This window comes from Cygnus atratus, chromosome 16 (genome assembly GCF_013377495.2).
Source record: "Cygnus atratus isolate AKBS03 ecotype Queensland, Australia chromosome 16, CAtr_DNAZoo_HiC_assembly, whole genome shotgun sequence".
Taxonomy (NCBI): domain Eukaryota; kingdom Metazoa; phylum Chordata; class Aves; order Anseriformes; family Anatidae; genus Cygnus; species Cygnus atratus.
This window is the reverse complement of record NC_066377.1, coordinates 14,193,903-14,210,662: the sequence shown is the minus strand read 5'-3', so window position 1 is coordinate 14,210,662 and position 16,760 is coordinate 14,193,903. Positions and strand designations below refer to the sequence as shown.

The following is a 16,760-nucleotide window of genomic DNA, read 5'->3' as shown; positions in this document are numbered from 1 at the left end:
CACGAGCAGGGCTGAGCCCCAGGCAGCAGGACAATCCTTGCAGAACACAAACGCAGAGTCACAGCTCACGAGGCAGAACCCCCCCAGCCCGGTGCCTGGGTCAGGGACACACCGCTTGCCCCTGTTGGACATTGGTGGTGTCAGGGAGGCAGCGGCAGGGCCCTGCTCCCCTCCCGCCCATGGGGAGGAGGCAGCCGGATGGCATCCCCTGCTCCAGGGCTGCTCCTGCGTCCCCTCTTGTTTTCCACAGAAATTATGTCCAGGGAAGCTGGGGGTGTTGTGCCAGGATCGCTGGCTGCTGCTGAAGCCAAAGCTGGGTGTTCATGGTGCTGGCCAGGCCTGCTCCCCACCACGCACAAGGCCTGCACCATGAAAGCCCCCAGTCTTCTTGCACCCGCACCATGCAGGGTGTGGGAGCGTGTGTCCATCCCAAGCAGCAACACCAGCCAGGCTGAGCCCTGGGTTTGGCCTGCCTGGACGCTGCTTTAAAGAAATGCATCCCTTCTCCTGATAAATTACAGCCGGCGGCAGCCCTCAGTCACCGGCCTGCTCCGTTTGAGAGGCAGAAGCTTCCACTGACTCACATGGAAAGAGGAAGCTCCGCAGCAGTGCTGCTGGATGGCTGGCAGGGCCGGGACAGCTCCACGAGCCACCCCAAGGTGACCTTCTCCTGCCTGGTATCGAGGACTCCGTCCCCTCAGCCCTGCCCCAGCTAGGAGCATAACGGCCTTACAGGAAGGCAATAAAAGGGGGGGAGGATGGGGGAGGCTGAAGAGCTCCTCCAGCCTCCCTCCCTCCCTGCAGAGCAGACGTGCAGTGGTAACCAGATCCGAAAGGTACCGCAGAAGACGCAGGCAGATCGATGGAGGGGAGGCACCTGACATGGCACCGCGTCTGGGAGGCAAGGGGCCAGGCGGCATCTCCATGTCCCTCCTGGAGCCTAAAGCGATGTTTTAAGACATCCCCACGCCTCCCTCCCCCCCCACTGCCAGCACAGCCCTCAGCACCATACATGAGGGGAACAGGATGGGGCTGAGAGCACAGAGCAAGCAGGGAGGACGGGCAGGCCTCACGCCGCTCCCGGCATGGCAGGCCCAGCTGGGAGTCACGGTGGAGCTGGGTGCCCGACAGCAGCACGCTCACATTGCGGCTCTCTGGGGGGTTTTATGTTCTTGGCTCTTGTGCCCAGAGCGTCATGGCTCGCCACAAGGTAAATGGAGACAAGAGTGACCACAGGCTGTCCCCAGGACGGGGCGAGCACAGAGGTGAGAAGTGGAAACAGAAGACTTGTCACACTCACAGCAAATGCCAGCGATGCTCAGATGCCATGACTCACTTTTCATCCATCCCACCCCTCGACGCAATTGAGTTTCCGTGACAGTAACTTCACAGCAAAGATGACTGCTGCCCGGAACACTAAATGAGCACCAACGAGGTGGCTTATTCCTGTCGCTGCAAATGCTTGAGCTCCTCAGTGCCGGAGTAAAATTGGGAAGGAGAGAATAATATAAAGATCCTGCCTGGTACTGAGTCACTTGCGGCCACTGGAGCAGCCTGGCACCAGGGCACAGCACCATCCAAGCACCAGGCAGACATGTCCCAGGACGAGGCGCTACCTTCAGTTCACGTGGAAGAAGCAGGAGCTCTTGGTGCTGGTCTTCACGGCCTCACAGCCAGGCTCTGCTACTGCTTGTGTATTTTTAAACCCCACCTGTGAGGTATTTGGTCCCCAGCACCAGAGACCTCCTGCTCATGCACTGATCTGCACCAGGGTTAACAGCAAACCCATTTTTTTTCTCAGAAAGAGTAAACTTTCTGAGGCTTCACTGCAAGCTGAGTTGTGTCCCAGCCATAGGAGGACAAAGGAAGCCTTCCTCACCAGGGCTGGCCCTACTGATGAGCTGCTCATGGACTACCTGCTGTGGCCTGACTCGGCCCAGGGCTTTCTGAGGCTCGCCCTCAGCTCCTGTGGAGAAAGGCCATGTCGTCAGGCAGTGCCTGAGTGCTTGGCAAACAAACCCGGCCCCGCGCCTCTCCAGCAGCTGGAAGGCAGATCCATGGGGTGCAGGCAGGGTGTGGAGGGGTGAAAGTCCCCTTGGACACCCTGTGTCCGCCCCGGGACCTGGCCTGGGACCCGGCACACTGGCTGCAAGAGCCATGATGATCAATAGAGCAGACCCTGCAGCTAGAGAGCGGAGGAAGAGGAGGGAAATAGAGCAGCACGCACGCAGCAAAGCGACCAAATAACCTGCGCCATCTTTATGACGCTCTGCAGATGCAGCGACATGGTGACCCCGCAGACAGGGCCAGGAGGAGGAGGAGGACAACGCAGGCACAGGCAGGAGGGATGTCTTTTAATCACCACGTTACCCGGCACTTCTTGGAGTGAGTAAACAGGAAAAAGCCTCTCGAGCAGCTGCTCTACCCAGCGTCCCCGCGGGGAGCAGCCTGCCTTGATGCCTCTCCAGCACGCGCGCACTCGTGAAGGCTTCTCGGGGACAAGGAACACAGAGAAACCGCTCGCCCTGGCACGCAGGCCCAGCCTGCCCGCATCACTTCATCCAAAACCAGCCCAGGCGACCGCTGCCCTGGGCTGGCAGAGTCACAAAAGGAGTCAAAAAGGTCCGCAAAGCAGGGGGGGCACATTCCTGCCCCACACAGGGGTCGGCAGCCAGGGCCCACTGTGGAGCAGATGCTTGCCAGGAAGGCGAGCGACCTTGGTTTCAGGTCCTGGCCGTTGTGGTCTCAGCATTGACAGTTCCTTACACGATTTGGGGAAGAGAAATGGGAAATTTGCAACATGCCCCGGGGTGAGTCAGGGGACCTGTGGCAGGGACACGACCGGACACCGGGTGCTGCAGCAGCCCAGGGGCACAGCAGCCAGGTGAGGCTGGTGGCAGAAGACAGCGTGGCAGCACCACATGCTTCACACCAGAGGATGCAAAATGATACCACAGAGAGCATGGCAGCCTGCGACAATCCAGGAATGGTTATTTAATGTGTCAAGGCAAAAAAAAAAAAAAAAAAGTCACGCTCAAGAAAGTAAATGCCTTTGTAACAGTGGTGGGGGAAAAAATAGCCCAACAGGCACAGTTCTGACTTCACTGCTGCAGCGCTGCTGTCCTCCTCATTCTCGAGGCCTGCAGGCAAAGTCAGCTCAGCAAAGCATCCCCTTTGTGGGAGCCCACTTGCCGGATTGTGACCTTTGTCTGGAAAATCTTTAAAACAACAATGCGGGCTGGTTTGCCTGCAGAACGCCAGGCACGCTCCTGGGCACCACATTAGCAACACGAGAAGAGATTATTGACTGAAACCTCAGACCCACAAGTTTTTGTAAATAGAAGGTACGAGCTGCAGAGGAAAGCAAGAGAAAGGTCCATTTTCGAGTCTGGATGGTTTTACGTGGCTTTCCAGCCAGCTAAACCCAGAATGCACAGCTCCAAATGGAGCTGAAAAGCCACCTGACCACACACTCAGCACGAAAAGCAATTCAAAAATCCCAGTTTTGGTGAGACTTCAGAGTGCAGGCTGTCAGCTTCGTAAAGCCCTGCTGGCCCCTCCAGACTTCACGTTGCCAGCTTCCATGAGATGCTCCATCCCTCGAGCTTTTGCTTTTTAGGGGCAGAAATGACTTAACCCCAGAAGCCCTGTTTCACGCTGCAGGCTGAATTGTGCCCACCCCTGCCCCCTGCAATGCCGGCAGGGGCTGCAGCTCCATCCCAGCTGGGAGAGGGCCCCACACCACCTCGGCGTGGTGGGGCTCGGGGCTGCACTGAGGTGCCCGGAGATGGACAGCGCCAGGAAAAGAGGGATAAAAAGCAAAGCCAGCAGGGCGAAGGCTGTCCTGTAGAAGTGCCACCCCACCCTGCAGCCTCAGGAAGGGCAGAAAATTTTCAGAAATCGAAGTTTCTAATCTGAATCAGCATCAAAAATCTCCCTCTCAAAAAAAAAAAAAAAAGGGGGGGTGTTTCCCCTGACAAGCAGCTCTTTGTGCAACATAAAAATCCTCAAAGCACAAAACTTAAGCACTAAAACCGTTTGGAGGAAAGAAGCTTTCTCCAGCGCTGCCAAGTCCCCTTGGGAGCAGCTGTTGTCACCGTGCCCCCTTTCTGATGGCTCTGGGCAGGGGGACACCTCGGCGGCAGAAGACACGGCGGGTGGGAGACGAGCAGTGGAGCAGCTGCGAGCGCACCGAAGCTGCCCCCACGCGTAGCAGGGCTCCATGGCTGTGCAGAGGATGTGTGAGATATTAGGGCGATCCTATACGTGACACCAGGAAGAGGGAGCCAGCATCAAACACGGAAATGAGCCGCCCAGCCTCCCTGGTACGAGCTTGCTCGAACAGCTGCAGGTTTCCGTGAGCATCCAGCTTTCAGATACCAAATAAGTTTCGCCGTACAGCCGCAGGTACCTGTCAAACGCAGGAACCTTTCTGCAGTACCCGCTGCCTTCATCCTGCTCCAGGCAGGCGTCGTGCCAGTTGCTCTCTCGGAGCATCCTTCCACCACCAGCTCTCCAAATTTGTCAGGCCAAGTGGAAGGGATGCGGGTGGGAGGGGGATAACTTTCCCAAAGCACTGTAAGGGCTTACATTTTCATTTCACTGCTTTCCACTGCCCTTAAACCTGAGAGCACACCAGAAGAAAAAAAACAAAAAAAAACACAAACAAACACCTCCCCACTCATTTCACCCATTTCCTTCTATTATGTAATAAGGTTTAGCCAATGGTTTAAACTCCGGGCCACGCGTTCTTTCCTGTGATTGAAGGCCTGCACCTCCCCACCAGGGGCTGTGAGCTCCTCCTGGCCCCCTGCGCACCCACCCCTGTCCCCCCACCTCGTGCCAGCTCTTGTCCAGCCCGCAGCAGCCCAGGAAGGGGCACACAGCACGTGGCACACCCAGCCCTGTCCCCGCTGGTGGCAGCGCTGCCCTGCGGCTCCTGATGGCGCTGCTGGCTCCTTTGACCCCGAGAACACCCGGAAGAGATGTCCAGCGCTGGTGTTCGCAGCGATCCGAGTGGGATCCCACTCCGGACACGGACACATGGATGTGCTCGAGCTCCAGCAGTCTCATGAGCTACTCTCCACCAGCTGAGCCGCTGCAGCCCTTCAGGGCAGGACACCAGGAGAAGGTTCAGCTATAGGGTGCGTGCTTGCACTCGCAGGGCTCCTGCTGTGCTCACAGCACCGTGGAGCGTTCACACGGTGGCAGCTCAGGGCAAGAAAAGCTCCCTGGGGAGCTGGTGGCTTGTCCATGGCACCTCCTCTCCCACTCCGCATCTTCACAGCAGTGAGATGCTCATGGTTGCACTCAAGAAAGGAAGCCGAATCCGGCCCATGGACGACTGCAAGGGGATGCGTCCCTGCTCTGTGTCCCCATCGCAGCGCAGCAGCGTCACTTCGGTCACCTCCCAGGGGACGCAGCAGTCCCGGAGCTCTGCAGGAGAACGTCTCAGCTGAAGAGCAGTGCCTGCGCTCCCAGGGCCACAAAACCCAGATGAAGGCTGCACCTTGGCTACAACCCGGAGGCCAAGCCCGCGCTGCCACACGCACCGCCTGGGGACAGGGACTTCAGCACCGACTCCCGCTGAGACCGCGGGCGAGCCTTTTCGCCTCCCCCTGCAATCTGCCAGATAGGCAGGAGGCCGCCCGCCCGCTCCCGGGGGCCGGTGATGGGTATTGCCGGCAGCCGCACGCCGGCGGGGTGCTCGCAGCGCCCCGATTAGATAACGGGGCCGAGCGAACGCTTTGCCAGCACTGATAGGAGCAGCCACCCCGCGGTGCAGACCGGGAGGCTCAGGAAAAGAGCGGCGAAGGTCACCAGACGTGCTGGATGAGCGCGAGGCTCGCAGACAGGGCACGTTAACAGCCACGTAGGAAACCCTGCAACGGAGCTGCCCCTGGAGGTGGGGGCTGATGGCACCAGGAGCACGAGGGTCTCCTCCACGAGGCAGCTGTTCAGATGCAGCTCCTCTGGATGCTTCTCACCACGCTCAGCACCCCACTGCCTGCCCTCGGAGCGGGCTGGGAGGAGGGCTGGCCTCATCGCTTTTCCTTAAAGACGGGAGCGCTCGGGGTCCCCGGACTGGCTGCTGCTCACCCTCCCGATGCTGCACAGAACCTCCCCAGCACGTTTGCATTACTGGGTTTAAAACCCATAAAAAAGCAACACATTGCAAGGGGCCGCCTGGCAAAGGAAGGAGCCGGATGGACAGACTCCACGGGTCCACGGCAGGAGCACACAGAGCACAGGTCCCAGCCCACCGACCCAGGCTTCCCCATGCAAGTCCCACTCCGGAGCCTGCTGATTCCCCAAAGCCACTCCTGCTGGAATCCCAAGGGCTCCAAACCCCAAAGCTTATCTGGATGGCTTTTTTTTTTTTTCTTTTGCTGTGCCTTGGTGGGTTAACAAAAGAGGCACGTAGCTCACAAGGACGAGGTGAGCATGAGCTGCCCTTCAGTCTCTTTGTAGTATTTGTATTTTACTGTTCCTGCCTTTTCTTTTGCACTGGCCTGGGCTCGGTGCGATGGCTTCCCTCCACCTCCACGGGACTGAGCTCATTTCACTGAAAGCAAGAATGCATCCAGGGTTTTCTCGAGGTGGTTTTTTTCTTCCCCCCCTCTCTCCCCTATAAAACAAACATCTGCTCCAAATTTTCAGCTCGCTCTCTGAATTTTCTGACGTGTTTCAAGGAAAACAGATCAATTAGAAACTGGCCTATAACCCCCCAGTATGTGAAGTTATGAAGGCAGGACCCTTTTGCATTAAAAAAGAATTACATAACGCAGGAAGTTTTAAAAAAAAAATGCATAAAAGACAAAGGACTCAAGGGATTAGCTCTACTTTGCTTTGGATGATTAGCAAAAAGAATATAAAATTAGTAGAGCTCTTCCCACCATCACAGCCAAACCCTCTGCAGAGGTGATTAGCACGAAAGCAACGCACTGATAATTCGAGCTGACTGAAACCACTTTGGATAAAAACAAATAGGAATTGAAAAAATGACAACTTTTTTTTTTTTTTTGCACGAACCGGGATCGCTTTTCGCCCATTGTTTTGGTTTCAAAACCGCCCGGGAGACGGAGGCCACAGCTTTATAAAGCAAGCTGCTCCCCCCGTTCCCGAGGTCTCCCCCTCCTCCCGCTCCACCAGCAGCTCCCGGCCATGCAGGGGCTCTCGGCGAAGCAGGCGGCGGGGCACGGATGGGACAGAAGAGGTTTTTCATCCCCGCGCCCAGCTGGCTGCAGCCCCGCTCTGCCTGCTGCCCGATGCCGGTCCCCGGGGGGACGCGCGTCGACGGCCGGCGCTGCCCAGCGCACAAGGTGGCTCTTTATGCAGCGCGCACAGAGCGCTACACAAGGGTCACGGAGCGAGGACGGAGGGGGCTGTGACACCAGCGAGGGTCCCCCCGGCCCTGGCACCCTGGCCAGCAGGCAGGAGGAAGGTGACGTGGGTGAGTCTGGTGGGGACAACGAGGGCACCCGCTCGCCTGCGCCTCTGCGTGCGCATCCAGCGCTCAATAGCACCGACGGCGATGCCACCCCCGAGGCACGACCCCGAGCTCGCCGCCACTAAGAGCTTTGCCACGGATGCCCTGAACCTGGAAGCACCGCGCCAAGGAGCACCAAAGGGCCGTGCCCATGAGCCCTCTCCTCCCGGCACGCCACAGACTCAATCCACGTGCCCAAAGCCACCCGGGGACGAGCCCCCTGCCGCTCCTTGCCCTGCCTCCCACGCAGCGTGGGGCTTCCCGAGCTGCGGCCCCCGGTCCTGCAGCGAGGTGGGTGGTGGAGCCTGGTCCCCCGGCGCTGCCCACCAAACGCACAGCTCGTTGCTGCTAAGCCTGCCGGGGGCAGAGCATGGATCCGCCACGCTGGGGTGCTCGGGGAGACAGGCCCTGCACCGAGACACGGACTCTACACAGATGCAACCCAAGTCTGAGACCTCTGTGATACGACGCAGATGCTCTCCTGCTCCAAAACGGATAAAAAACGCAGGATCGTTCCTACTTAGACAACCAACTTGCGTCCAGGGGCATCCAAAGCTCCTCTCCGTTCTCCATCCCTCAGGAAACACGGGACCATTCATTCCTGACCCACGAGCTGTGCAGTTGGTGACCTGCAGACCCCCCGGCGCTGCCCGGCGGAGATGCTGCTCCACGCCCAGGCACATCACACCTCCTGACAGCTGCCTGTTCTCCTCGGCTCACAGCTGCGCACACATGCGAGCTACGTCCCGAGCAGTACCCCCGCGGGGACCGATCCCCAACCCTCCCCGTCAGCCCCAGCCTCCTGCTCCCGGCCCGGCTCGGTGGTTGCTCCTGGCCGGAGCTCCCTGGGCTGGAAGCTTCGCCCCGGGTCAGCTCCCCAGCTGGTTCACGCCGTGGCCACGTGAACACTGCACTGGTAAAGGGTGGGATGAGCCAGGAGGGCAGTAAGCCAGCACGTTTCCCATGCCAAATGGAGCTGGGTTTTCCCAGGCATCCCTTTTCCACACAGAAACCAAATCCCATGAACCGGGGGAATTGGCCAACTGCCTGGTAACGCTGGACACCAGCAGCGTGGCACTGCCTGGCCTGCCCGCACACCGTGCCAGCCCAACAGGCACTATTTAAGCACACAACCCCTTAATTCCACCTGGAACTGCCACGCTTCCATGCAGGAAGTCCCGCAAAGGGAGCGGGGCAAGAGGAGGGGCTGGGGAACACCAGAGGAGCCCAGCCTGGGGCTGGGGAAACGGCAGCTCTGCCGTAACGCCCTCTCCCACCTCGCCGTGCCAAAAGGCATGCGTGCCCCGCGAGGAGCGTGCAGGGACACGGAGCCTGCGGCCACCAGGCTGACAGCTCCCCCCGGGGCAGCCCCCCGGGGACTCCCCAGGTGGGGCGAGGGACCCAGCTGGTCCGAGTTCACAACCAGCATTTTTCTTTTCGCTGGCAACCCGTGGAGTTTCATGTAACTGTCTCAGTCCCTGGGACACGCTCTCTGATTTACTGATCAGCCTGTGGCCGTTGGCAGAGCACAAGAAGCCCTCATGGGCGCAGCATTACGGCCATCGTCGCTGCCCCAGCTTTGGTGCCGAAGCCAGAGCTTCACCCCGAGGTGAGGTCCCAGCCTCCCTGAGGCTCCAGCAGGTGCTGAGGTCTGCCCGCAGGAGGCCAGCGGGAACGTCGGTCCCCCCAGGGCTTGTTCCCACCACGAACCGGTGTCTTTTAAACATGCCTTAAAAATGGTGACATTTAAACGTGCCTTAAAGCCTGGGCAAATGGAGAACCTCAGGCTCCTCCCTTGCTCCCGCTGCCCTAAAGCTCCTTGGAAAACTCGGCATCACCAAAACATCAACGGGGCCCACGTCTCCTTCCAGACGTGCCTGGAGATGCTGCTGGGGAGAAGCCAGAAGGCTCCCAGGTGGGCAGGAGAACCGAAGCCCCATACTGGAAGCCCCGGCATTTCAGGGTCCTGCTACAGAGGCACAGCCGGCGCCTCCACCTCCGGCCTTCGCCGGAGGCCCCGGTAAGACTCCAAGTTTCCAACCTTGTCACTCAGGGCCAGCAGAAGACAACGACCTCCACCGCGGCCCGTGGCGAGGCCAGCACCCCATCGCCCGCGCGGGGCCACCGAACAGGGACGCTCGGGGTGGGACAGGGAGTTCCAAGAATAAAAAAATAAAACAGCGAAGCAGCAGCCAAGGAAACCCAGGCTGGAAGTTTTCTAGCGCAGGGCCTCCCTCCTCTCCCCCTTCCCACCTATCTCCGTGGTTTCACGCTCACAGCTCTTACAAATCCTTTCCCCTGCCCTGCCCGACCGCTGCTCTGCCCCTAACCCCGCACCGCCACCACCACGGCTCGCGGGGGCTGCACCGAGGCCGACACCGCCGACCCTGACCCCGCAGCATCCCAGGGCAGATGCGAGGAGGCAGGACCCACGTTACAGCGCTTGGGGGTGGCTCGTGCGCCTTCTGCTTCCTCTCATCTGTTGCTCCGAGATGCGACCCCAAAAGGGCTCCAACGAGCGCTCGTGCCTCCTCCTCTCTGTCCTTGCCACAGCCCCGAGGTGCCATCAGCAAGGGCAGGGGCGCCCGCTCCGCGCCCGTCCTTGGGGCTTAGGGCCGCAGGAGGCTGCTGGAGCCCACTGGAGGCCTTTGGGCTCCCCCCGGGCACCACCAAACCGCGGGCACCACAAGCAGCCACCGTCCCCATCATCGCGTGCTGCGCCCCGCGGGGACGCCGGGCACGCAGCGGTGCTTGCTCCTTTTTTTTTTTTTTTTAGGTTTTGATTTTTATTTTATTTCCCCCCTCCCCACCCCCCTTTTGCTTTTCCCCTCCCCACCGAGCCTCCCCCCGGGGCAGCTCCGGGGAGCCGCAGGGAGGCGAGGGGCTGCGTGTCCCCCCCCCCCCCCCAGCCCACCGCCCGCAGGAAGCAGGAAAACCTCGTCCTGCCTTTCCTGCCTCGCGCCGGCTCTCCCCGGCCGGCCGGGGGGCGGCGAGGGACACCGGGGGGACACCGGGGGGACACCGGGGGGCCGGGGGGGGGGCGGAGAGGCTGCGGGATCGGGGGAGGCCGGGGCGTCGGGGGGAGGCCGAGGGGAGCCCGGGGGGTCGGGGGGAGCCCCCCTCGCTCACTCACCGGCTCCCTCGGTCTTCTCGGAGCCTCGGCTCCAGGTGACCTGCCGGGTCTCCAGCTTCACCTGGAAAGTTTTCCTCTCGGGCCGCTGCGACTTTTTGGAGTAGAAGAGGGTCATGACGGTGCCCACCTCCAGGCTGCGGCAGAGGTGAGCGGCCTCCGCCTCGCTGGGCGCCCCGGGGCCGCTGCCCGGCCCGGCCGCCATCGGCTCCCGCAGCCTCCGCCGCTGCCTCCGAACAAAGGGGAGCGGGAGCGGGAGCGCCCGCAGCGCCGCCGCCGCGCCCCGTGCCCGCCCGGCCGGCGGGGAGGAGGAGGAGGAGGAGGAGGAGGAGGAGGAGGAGGAAGGGGGGGAGGAGGAGCGAGGAGGAGGAGCGCGGAGCCTCGCGGCGCGCCCGCCCCCACGCGCGGGGGGTTGAGGCCGGGGAGCCGGGGAGGCTCCCCTCATCTGGGGAGCCCTGGGGGGAATGGGGGGGACGGGACGGGACGGGACGGGGGGACACGCGTGGGGTTAAGGGGGGCCGTGGGGTGCGCGGCACAGCCAGCGGGGGACTCTGGGGGGTGACAGGGGCACGCCGCAGCCTCCTCACGGCACTGGGGGGCCGTGGAGTGCCGCACGCCATCGCCCCTCGGCTCAGCCCCCAGAGCTTCGTGCTCCCACCCCAGTGCCCCTCGTGCTCCGGGGGACACGGCCCCCGGCGGGGGGGGGCCCAACCTGGGGTGGACACTCAGGGCAACGGGGGGCTGCAGGTCCCTAGACCTCCCCGCAAGCATTGCACTGGCGGCTGGACCCAAATCGGACCTTTTGGGGGACAAATTGGGGGGGGGGGGCAGCTGCACCTGGGGACACCGGATGAAGCAGGCGGCGGCACGGGGCTGGGGGCAGAGACCCCCCGGGCCCCCCAGGCAGCACCCCGGCCCCGCAGCCAGGCTCAGCTGGCCGGCAGATGTGCGGCTGCCAAACAGCTGCAGGAGCCGTGCGGGACCACGGCCGTGCCCCGTAGCAGGGGGAGGCCAACGGGGCCGCTCGGCGTGGGGGGCCCAGGCCGTGGCGGAGGGGACACAAAACCGGGGTTTTGCAAGGGAATAAGCAGTTGAATTCGGCAGCGTTTCGGGGTGGTTCGCTCCGTTCATGTGGTTAAAGCCCGTGATTTCCTGGGGTTTGGTGGCCGGGTGCGTCGCCCAGCCCGGCAGGCAGTGAGGGCGAGCACGGCCCCGGTGCCGGAGAGCAGCGTGGTGTGGACAGGGGTCGGCACCGGGGGAGGTTGACGGGACGTACCCCCAGCTACACGCGTGGAGGCTTCACAGGGACATGCGTGAGCAGCCCTACAAGGTTCACAGTTGTTTAGGATCCTACCCAGTTTAGGATCCTACCCAGTTTAGGATCCTACCCAATTCTAGGGCATTAGGAAGGCAGGAAAGGACCAACAGTGGGATAAGAGCCTGGACCTGCCCCACAATGGAGTGCGACGGCGCTGGCGAGGTGGCCAGGTGAGCCTCCAGCCCGGGGGGGGCCTCCTCCCGGCCCCCTGCTCCCCAGGGAAGCTGCTCCTTGCTGGTGGAGCGGCCCCGCTCGGGACCAGCACGAAGCAGCCGGCTCCCAGAGCCCTTGAAATAGCCAAGCGTTACGGGCACACCCTTGTTTTTGAGGGCAAAACCTGAGCAGGGAGCGTGGCCATCGAAGAAGCAGAAAAGGTGACTGCCTTGCTCCCAAACACCTCCTGGGCTCGCTCACGGAGAGCATGGGCAGATGCTGCTGGGGGAGTCCGAGCCCCCCGTGTCCCCCCACCCGGCTCCGCAGACCTGGCTCGCTCGGGCAGGCGGTGGAGCCTTGTGATGAGGTGTCTTGGCTGGATTTTTTTCTTCTCCAAGTTTGCCTAATCGCTTTGTAGGCTTGCATAATCTTCCAGCATCCGCGATGCTGCGTGCCGAGGAATTTCACGGTTTAATTTTGCAGCACGCAAACCCGCTTTTGTTTGCCTGCTGCCTGCCAGCATCCTTCGGCGGTGCCGGCTCCTGCTCCGGGCAGCAGCGATCGCCCCCAGCAGAAACATCCGTCGGGTCCCCGGCTGTCCCAGCCCAACTCCCCGCACTGGGGTCGGGGTGCAGCGGGTCAGGCTGGGGGCGCTTTGCTTTTGGAGAAATTCCCCCTTGCACTTGCTGCAAGTCTCTCCTCGCAGGCGCTGTTTGGAGAAGCCCAGAGCCTCGCTCTGGGGCTGGGGAGCAAAACCCAGGGAAACAAAACCCTGGTTCACCATCCCTCTGACATGAGTGCCCCAGCACCACCACAAAACCCCAGGGACCACGCGCCGTGAGGAGGTGCCCAAGCGGTACCTGGCACCTTGCAGTCCCCAGGAGAGGTGAACCCCCCGGGGTTATTTATTTGTACCCCATCTGTTCTGCGCTGCTGCACTTGGAAACACAGCCCCCAGGGTGGGCAAGTGAAAAACCAACCCAACAGCTGAGAAGAATCACCTGGGGAAGAGCTTTTCTGGCCCTGCAGCAATTGGAGAAAGAGTCCTGGAGCACCTTAGGTGCGGTGGTGCTGAGCTGCCCTGTCCCGGGGTGCTGGCAGCAGACACAGGGCAGCACGAGGAGGTTTCCTGCCCGCGATGGACTCAGCAGACCCGCTGGGGCCATGCAGCTGGCGATGCTGGCACAGTGCCTGCTGCACGAGTGCCCCCCGTTCCTGCTCGCCCTGCCCCTGGGGTCCCGCTGCCCCTTCCAGGCTCCTCAGAACCCCGCTGGGTTATATAAAACACCCGAGGGGAAACCTGCCCCAGCCTGAGCCCGCTGCCCGAAGTGGCTGCGAGGCACACGCACTTTCTTTCACCTCCTGCCTTCACCTGGTTCCAATTTGCAGCCCGTAAGGCTTCGAGGGGGATGGGGCCGCAGCCAGCAGGGTTTTGCAGCACACGGGGTCCAGTTTAGGGGCGTTTTGTCCCCTGCTCCAGTCACGTCACCACTCGCTGCCTCGGTTTCCCTCACTGCCAAGCACAAACCGGGTCACGGGCACAGGGCTGGGGTCCCCCCTGCTCCAAACCCACCTCCCTCCATCCGGCTGGGAGCCAGAGGAGCCGCACGCCTGGCCCCGACGTCTCCCAGGTGACCCCCAAAAAGCCCCCCGGCGGCACAGGGAGCAGGAGGACCACCCGTGATGCCAGGAGAGGTTTGGGCTCAGCCCCCACTGCCCACCCCAGGGCAGCACCCGGCCCAGCACTGCTGGGGGAGGCAAGCTGCCCCGAGCGGTGGCACCCCAAGGTGGGGGCACCCCGGCAGGAGAGGACTGGGTGCTCCAGGGTGGCGTTGGTGGGATGCAGAGCAGGACGCAGCAGCTTTCCCGGCCGTTTCTCCATCAACACTGAGCTGCCAGGGGAGGGGAGAAGCACTTTTCCCTGCTCAGCAGCACGGGATCCGGGAGGTTCACTCGGGCAAGCTGTATAAATAGAAAGGATATTTTTACGGGCCGCATTGTTCCAGGCACGGGCAGGTTGGGAGCACAATGAGCCCTTTTCCTCGTCAGTTGGCATTTTCTGTGCTGCACCTTGGAAAGGCCCCAGAGAGTAAACGGTGCCTGCTGCCAAGCCGTGAGGCTTCGCAGCCACAACAAAGCACCTCCAAACATGCCAGCAGGGAGCTGGGCAGGCTGGGGAGGGGCGGCAGGGCTGGCCCTGACGCTGCAGCCACCCTCGGGGGGTTTGGGAGCCCCAAAAGCGCTGCTCCAGCCTTGGGGAAGGGGCCGGGGTCTGCTCCAGGCTCGGCTCCCCGCAGGCTGCTTCCCAGCACCAGGGCTGGTGGAAGGCAGCAGAGAGCACGCCAGGAGCTCGGATCTCACCCCATCCTGCTGCCCCACGGGGCGAGGGGTTCCCAGGCCGAGGTGAGCACAGGGCCCGAACGGCTCTGCACCAAACGAGCTCGGTAGGTCAGGCTGCTGCTGTTTCGCTGCGGTTTGCACAAAGCCAGGGAAGCACGCTGCCACGTAGGGAGCGCAGACAAGATTTGGGAACCAGGTATGCTGAGGGACCCCTCGAAGCCCTGGCACCAACACGAGCTCCTGAACAAGCAGCGAGATCCCAGGCTGGTGGGACAGCCCGGTCAGCTCCCCGTGCCTCTAACCAAGGCTCCAAAACACGCTGACCAACCTCGGCAGCACCACAGCAGAGATGCCCACAGGGCCACCACGACTCAGCACAAGGCACTGGAGAGTTAAAGCATTGCAGCAACTGCTTCCAGCTGCCGTGGGAAGCCTCGTCCCCTCCAAAAAGCCAGCTGCAGCCAGCTGCTTCATTTTTAGATCCCTGGCATCCTTCTGAACCCACACACAACTCATCCCTGGTGGAGGCACGTCGCTTGGTCCCTCCCCACACACCTTGCCATGCGCTCAGCATCCTCTGTGCAGCCCCGGTGGGACGAGTGAGGCTCCAAGGCCTCACCGTGGAGGCAGCAGCCGCTCTACGGGGCTGCGGGGACAGGGGCTCAGCCCCATTTTTGGGACCATCCAGCGTGGCATCAGCCTGACAGCCCCCCAAGCTAGGGGCAGGACTGGGGACCTCGGCCCAGGGCCTGAGGTGAAAGAACACACGGACGCCAACACTCAGTTAAGTTGTAGGAATTTATTTTAAATAACCTACAGTTGATTAAAAGGGAATTCATGATAAAAATAGAAGATACTTGTTGAGGAAAGGCTGCAGGAAATGGTCTTCGCACACACACTACGCTAACAATGCCTCTAAAACTAATGATTATAGCAAAAAAAGGTTTCACATTAAAATTCTGCTTTTTAATTTTTTAAAATTTTTTTACACAATTACAAAAGAAAAAAATAAAAGCCCTAAAATCTCGATTATTTTCCTTTTTGGACCGATGCTCATTTCCCTCGAAATTTATTGACCTGTGAAACTTCTTTTTACACAATAAAATCTTTCAAGTAAAAGAGGGGAGTGGGGCTTAGAAAAAAAGGGGGGGAAAAGGTAAAACAGTCTGACAAACCTAAAAAGTAGATATTCTTGAAGTGTACAGAGCGTGCTCAGAACAAAGGGTGATGGGAATGTCATTAGTTGCAGATTTCACTTGTCCTCAGATTTCACACGCATCTCCCTATCACACGGCCCCCCCCACCCGCTCCCCCAATCTACACGATCTTTAAGATCAAGAAAAAACAGTTTAAATATTTTAAAATAATTAAAAGAAATAAAAATTCACATTTAAAAAAAAGGAACACTCAAAAGTCAGGAGGCCGATTTCCCATCACGCTTTGCTTTGAACAAATGCGGTGGATATTTGGAATTCATGTTCCGATGCCACGACTGTTTCAAGTGACAATTTTAAAAAAAATTGGGTATTTCCATGACTGTAAGTGACAGCTGTAACAGGTGCGTTGGGTTTCTTAAATTTTTTTTTTGTTAAATTCTGAAATGGGGCGGGAGGGGGAGGGGAAGGGCAGGGGTTAAGGAGTCCATTTTCTATTAAAATATAGAAGTTATTGCAAAACCCTAACTGTAAAAACGCACCAATATAATTGGATTTTGTATACAGTAGCTAAAGATTCCCACGCTCTCAGTGTGATGGTGAATTTGCCTGGCGGAAGGTTGACAAATCCCCCATCCACTTGCTCTGCCTCAAGAGAAAAACCACACAAACCAGACAGCTAGAATTTGGATCTCTGAAACATTTTTAAATAAGTTGTCCATAGGACAACTGGCTCAGCTCCTTTAGGATATTTCCAGGTTATGCTTTCTACAAGATGTTGGCTGTTTTATCTGATGCTCACTTGCCCCTTTCCTCCCCCTTCCCCAGCATATCCAAGGACAAGTAAGGCTCACAGTTTATCAATCTTCCTAAAAACCAGGCTACTCCCCCTTTTTTTTTTTCCCCCATAACATTCAGCTCATTAAAAACAGGTTAAAACTCATAGTCTTCCTCTGCCATGTCGATAGCCCAGGCAAATTTCTCTCGCTGGGTTTTGTTATATATCTTCTCTATAGGAATTCCCCACTTCTTACACCTGCAGAAGAGGAGATGCCGTTAGAGTGAGCACAACACAGGCCCCCAGCCCCTCGTGGTGCAGCAGAGCTGCTCTGCTTCCCCCAGCACCTTCCAAGCTCTGCTTCGCTGCGAGACAAACCGCCCAGCTGAGCAGGAGCA

At 59.9% G+C, this 16,760-nt stretch overlaps 2 protein-coding genes across 5 annotated transcripts in view; both read right to left on the bottom strand.

The window, feature by feature from the left end:
• Window positions 1-10,908, bottom strand: part of PLCG1 (phospholipase C gamma 1) — a 41,347-nt gene extending 30,439 nt beyond the window's left edge. For 2 of the 4 annotated variants that reach the window (XM_035548021.2, XM_035548022.2), the window contains exon 1: window positions 10,623-10,908. In XM_035548021.2, coding sequence (XP_035403914.1) covers window positions 10,623-10,824 — 202 coding nt within the window. In that variant the 5' untranslated portion in view covers window positions 10,825-10,908. The remainder of the gene's footprint in view (window positions 1-10,622) is intronic. The other 2 variants (XM_035548023.2, XM_035548024.2) reach the window with 2 other exon arrangements.
• A 4,301-nt stretch (window positions 10,909-15,209) lies between these two features.
• Window positions 15,210-16,760, bottom strand: part of TOP1 (DNA topoisomerase I) — a 67,002-nt gene continuing 65,451 nt past the window's right edge. The window contains exon 21 of the mRNA XM_035548020.1: window positions 15,210-16,620. Coding sequence (XP_035403913.1) covers window positions 16,518-16,620 — 103 coding nt within the window. The 3' untranslated portion in view covers window positions 15,210-16,517. The remainder of the gene's footprint in view (window positions 16,621-16,760) is intronic.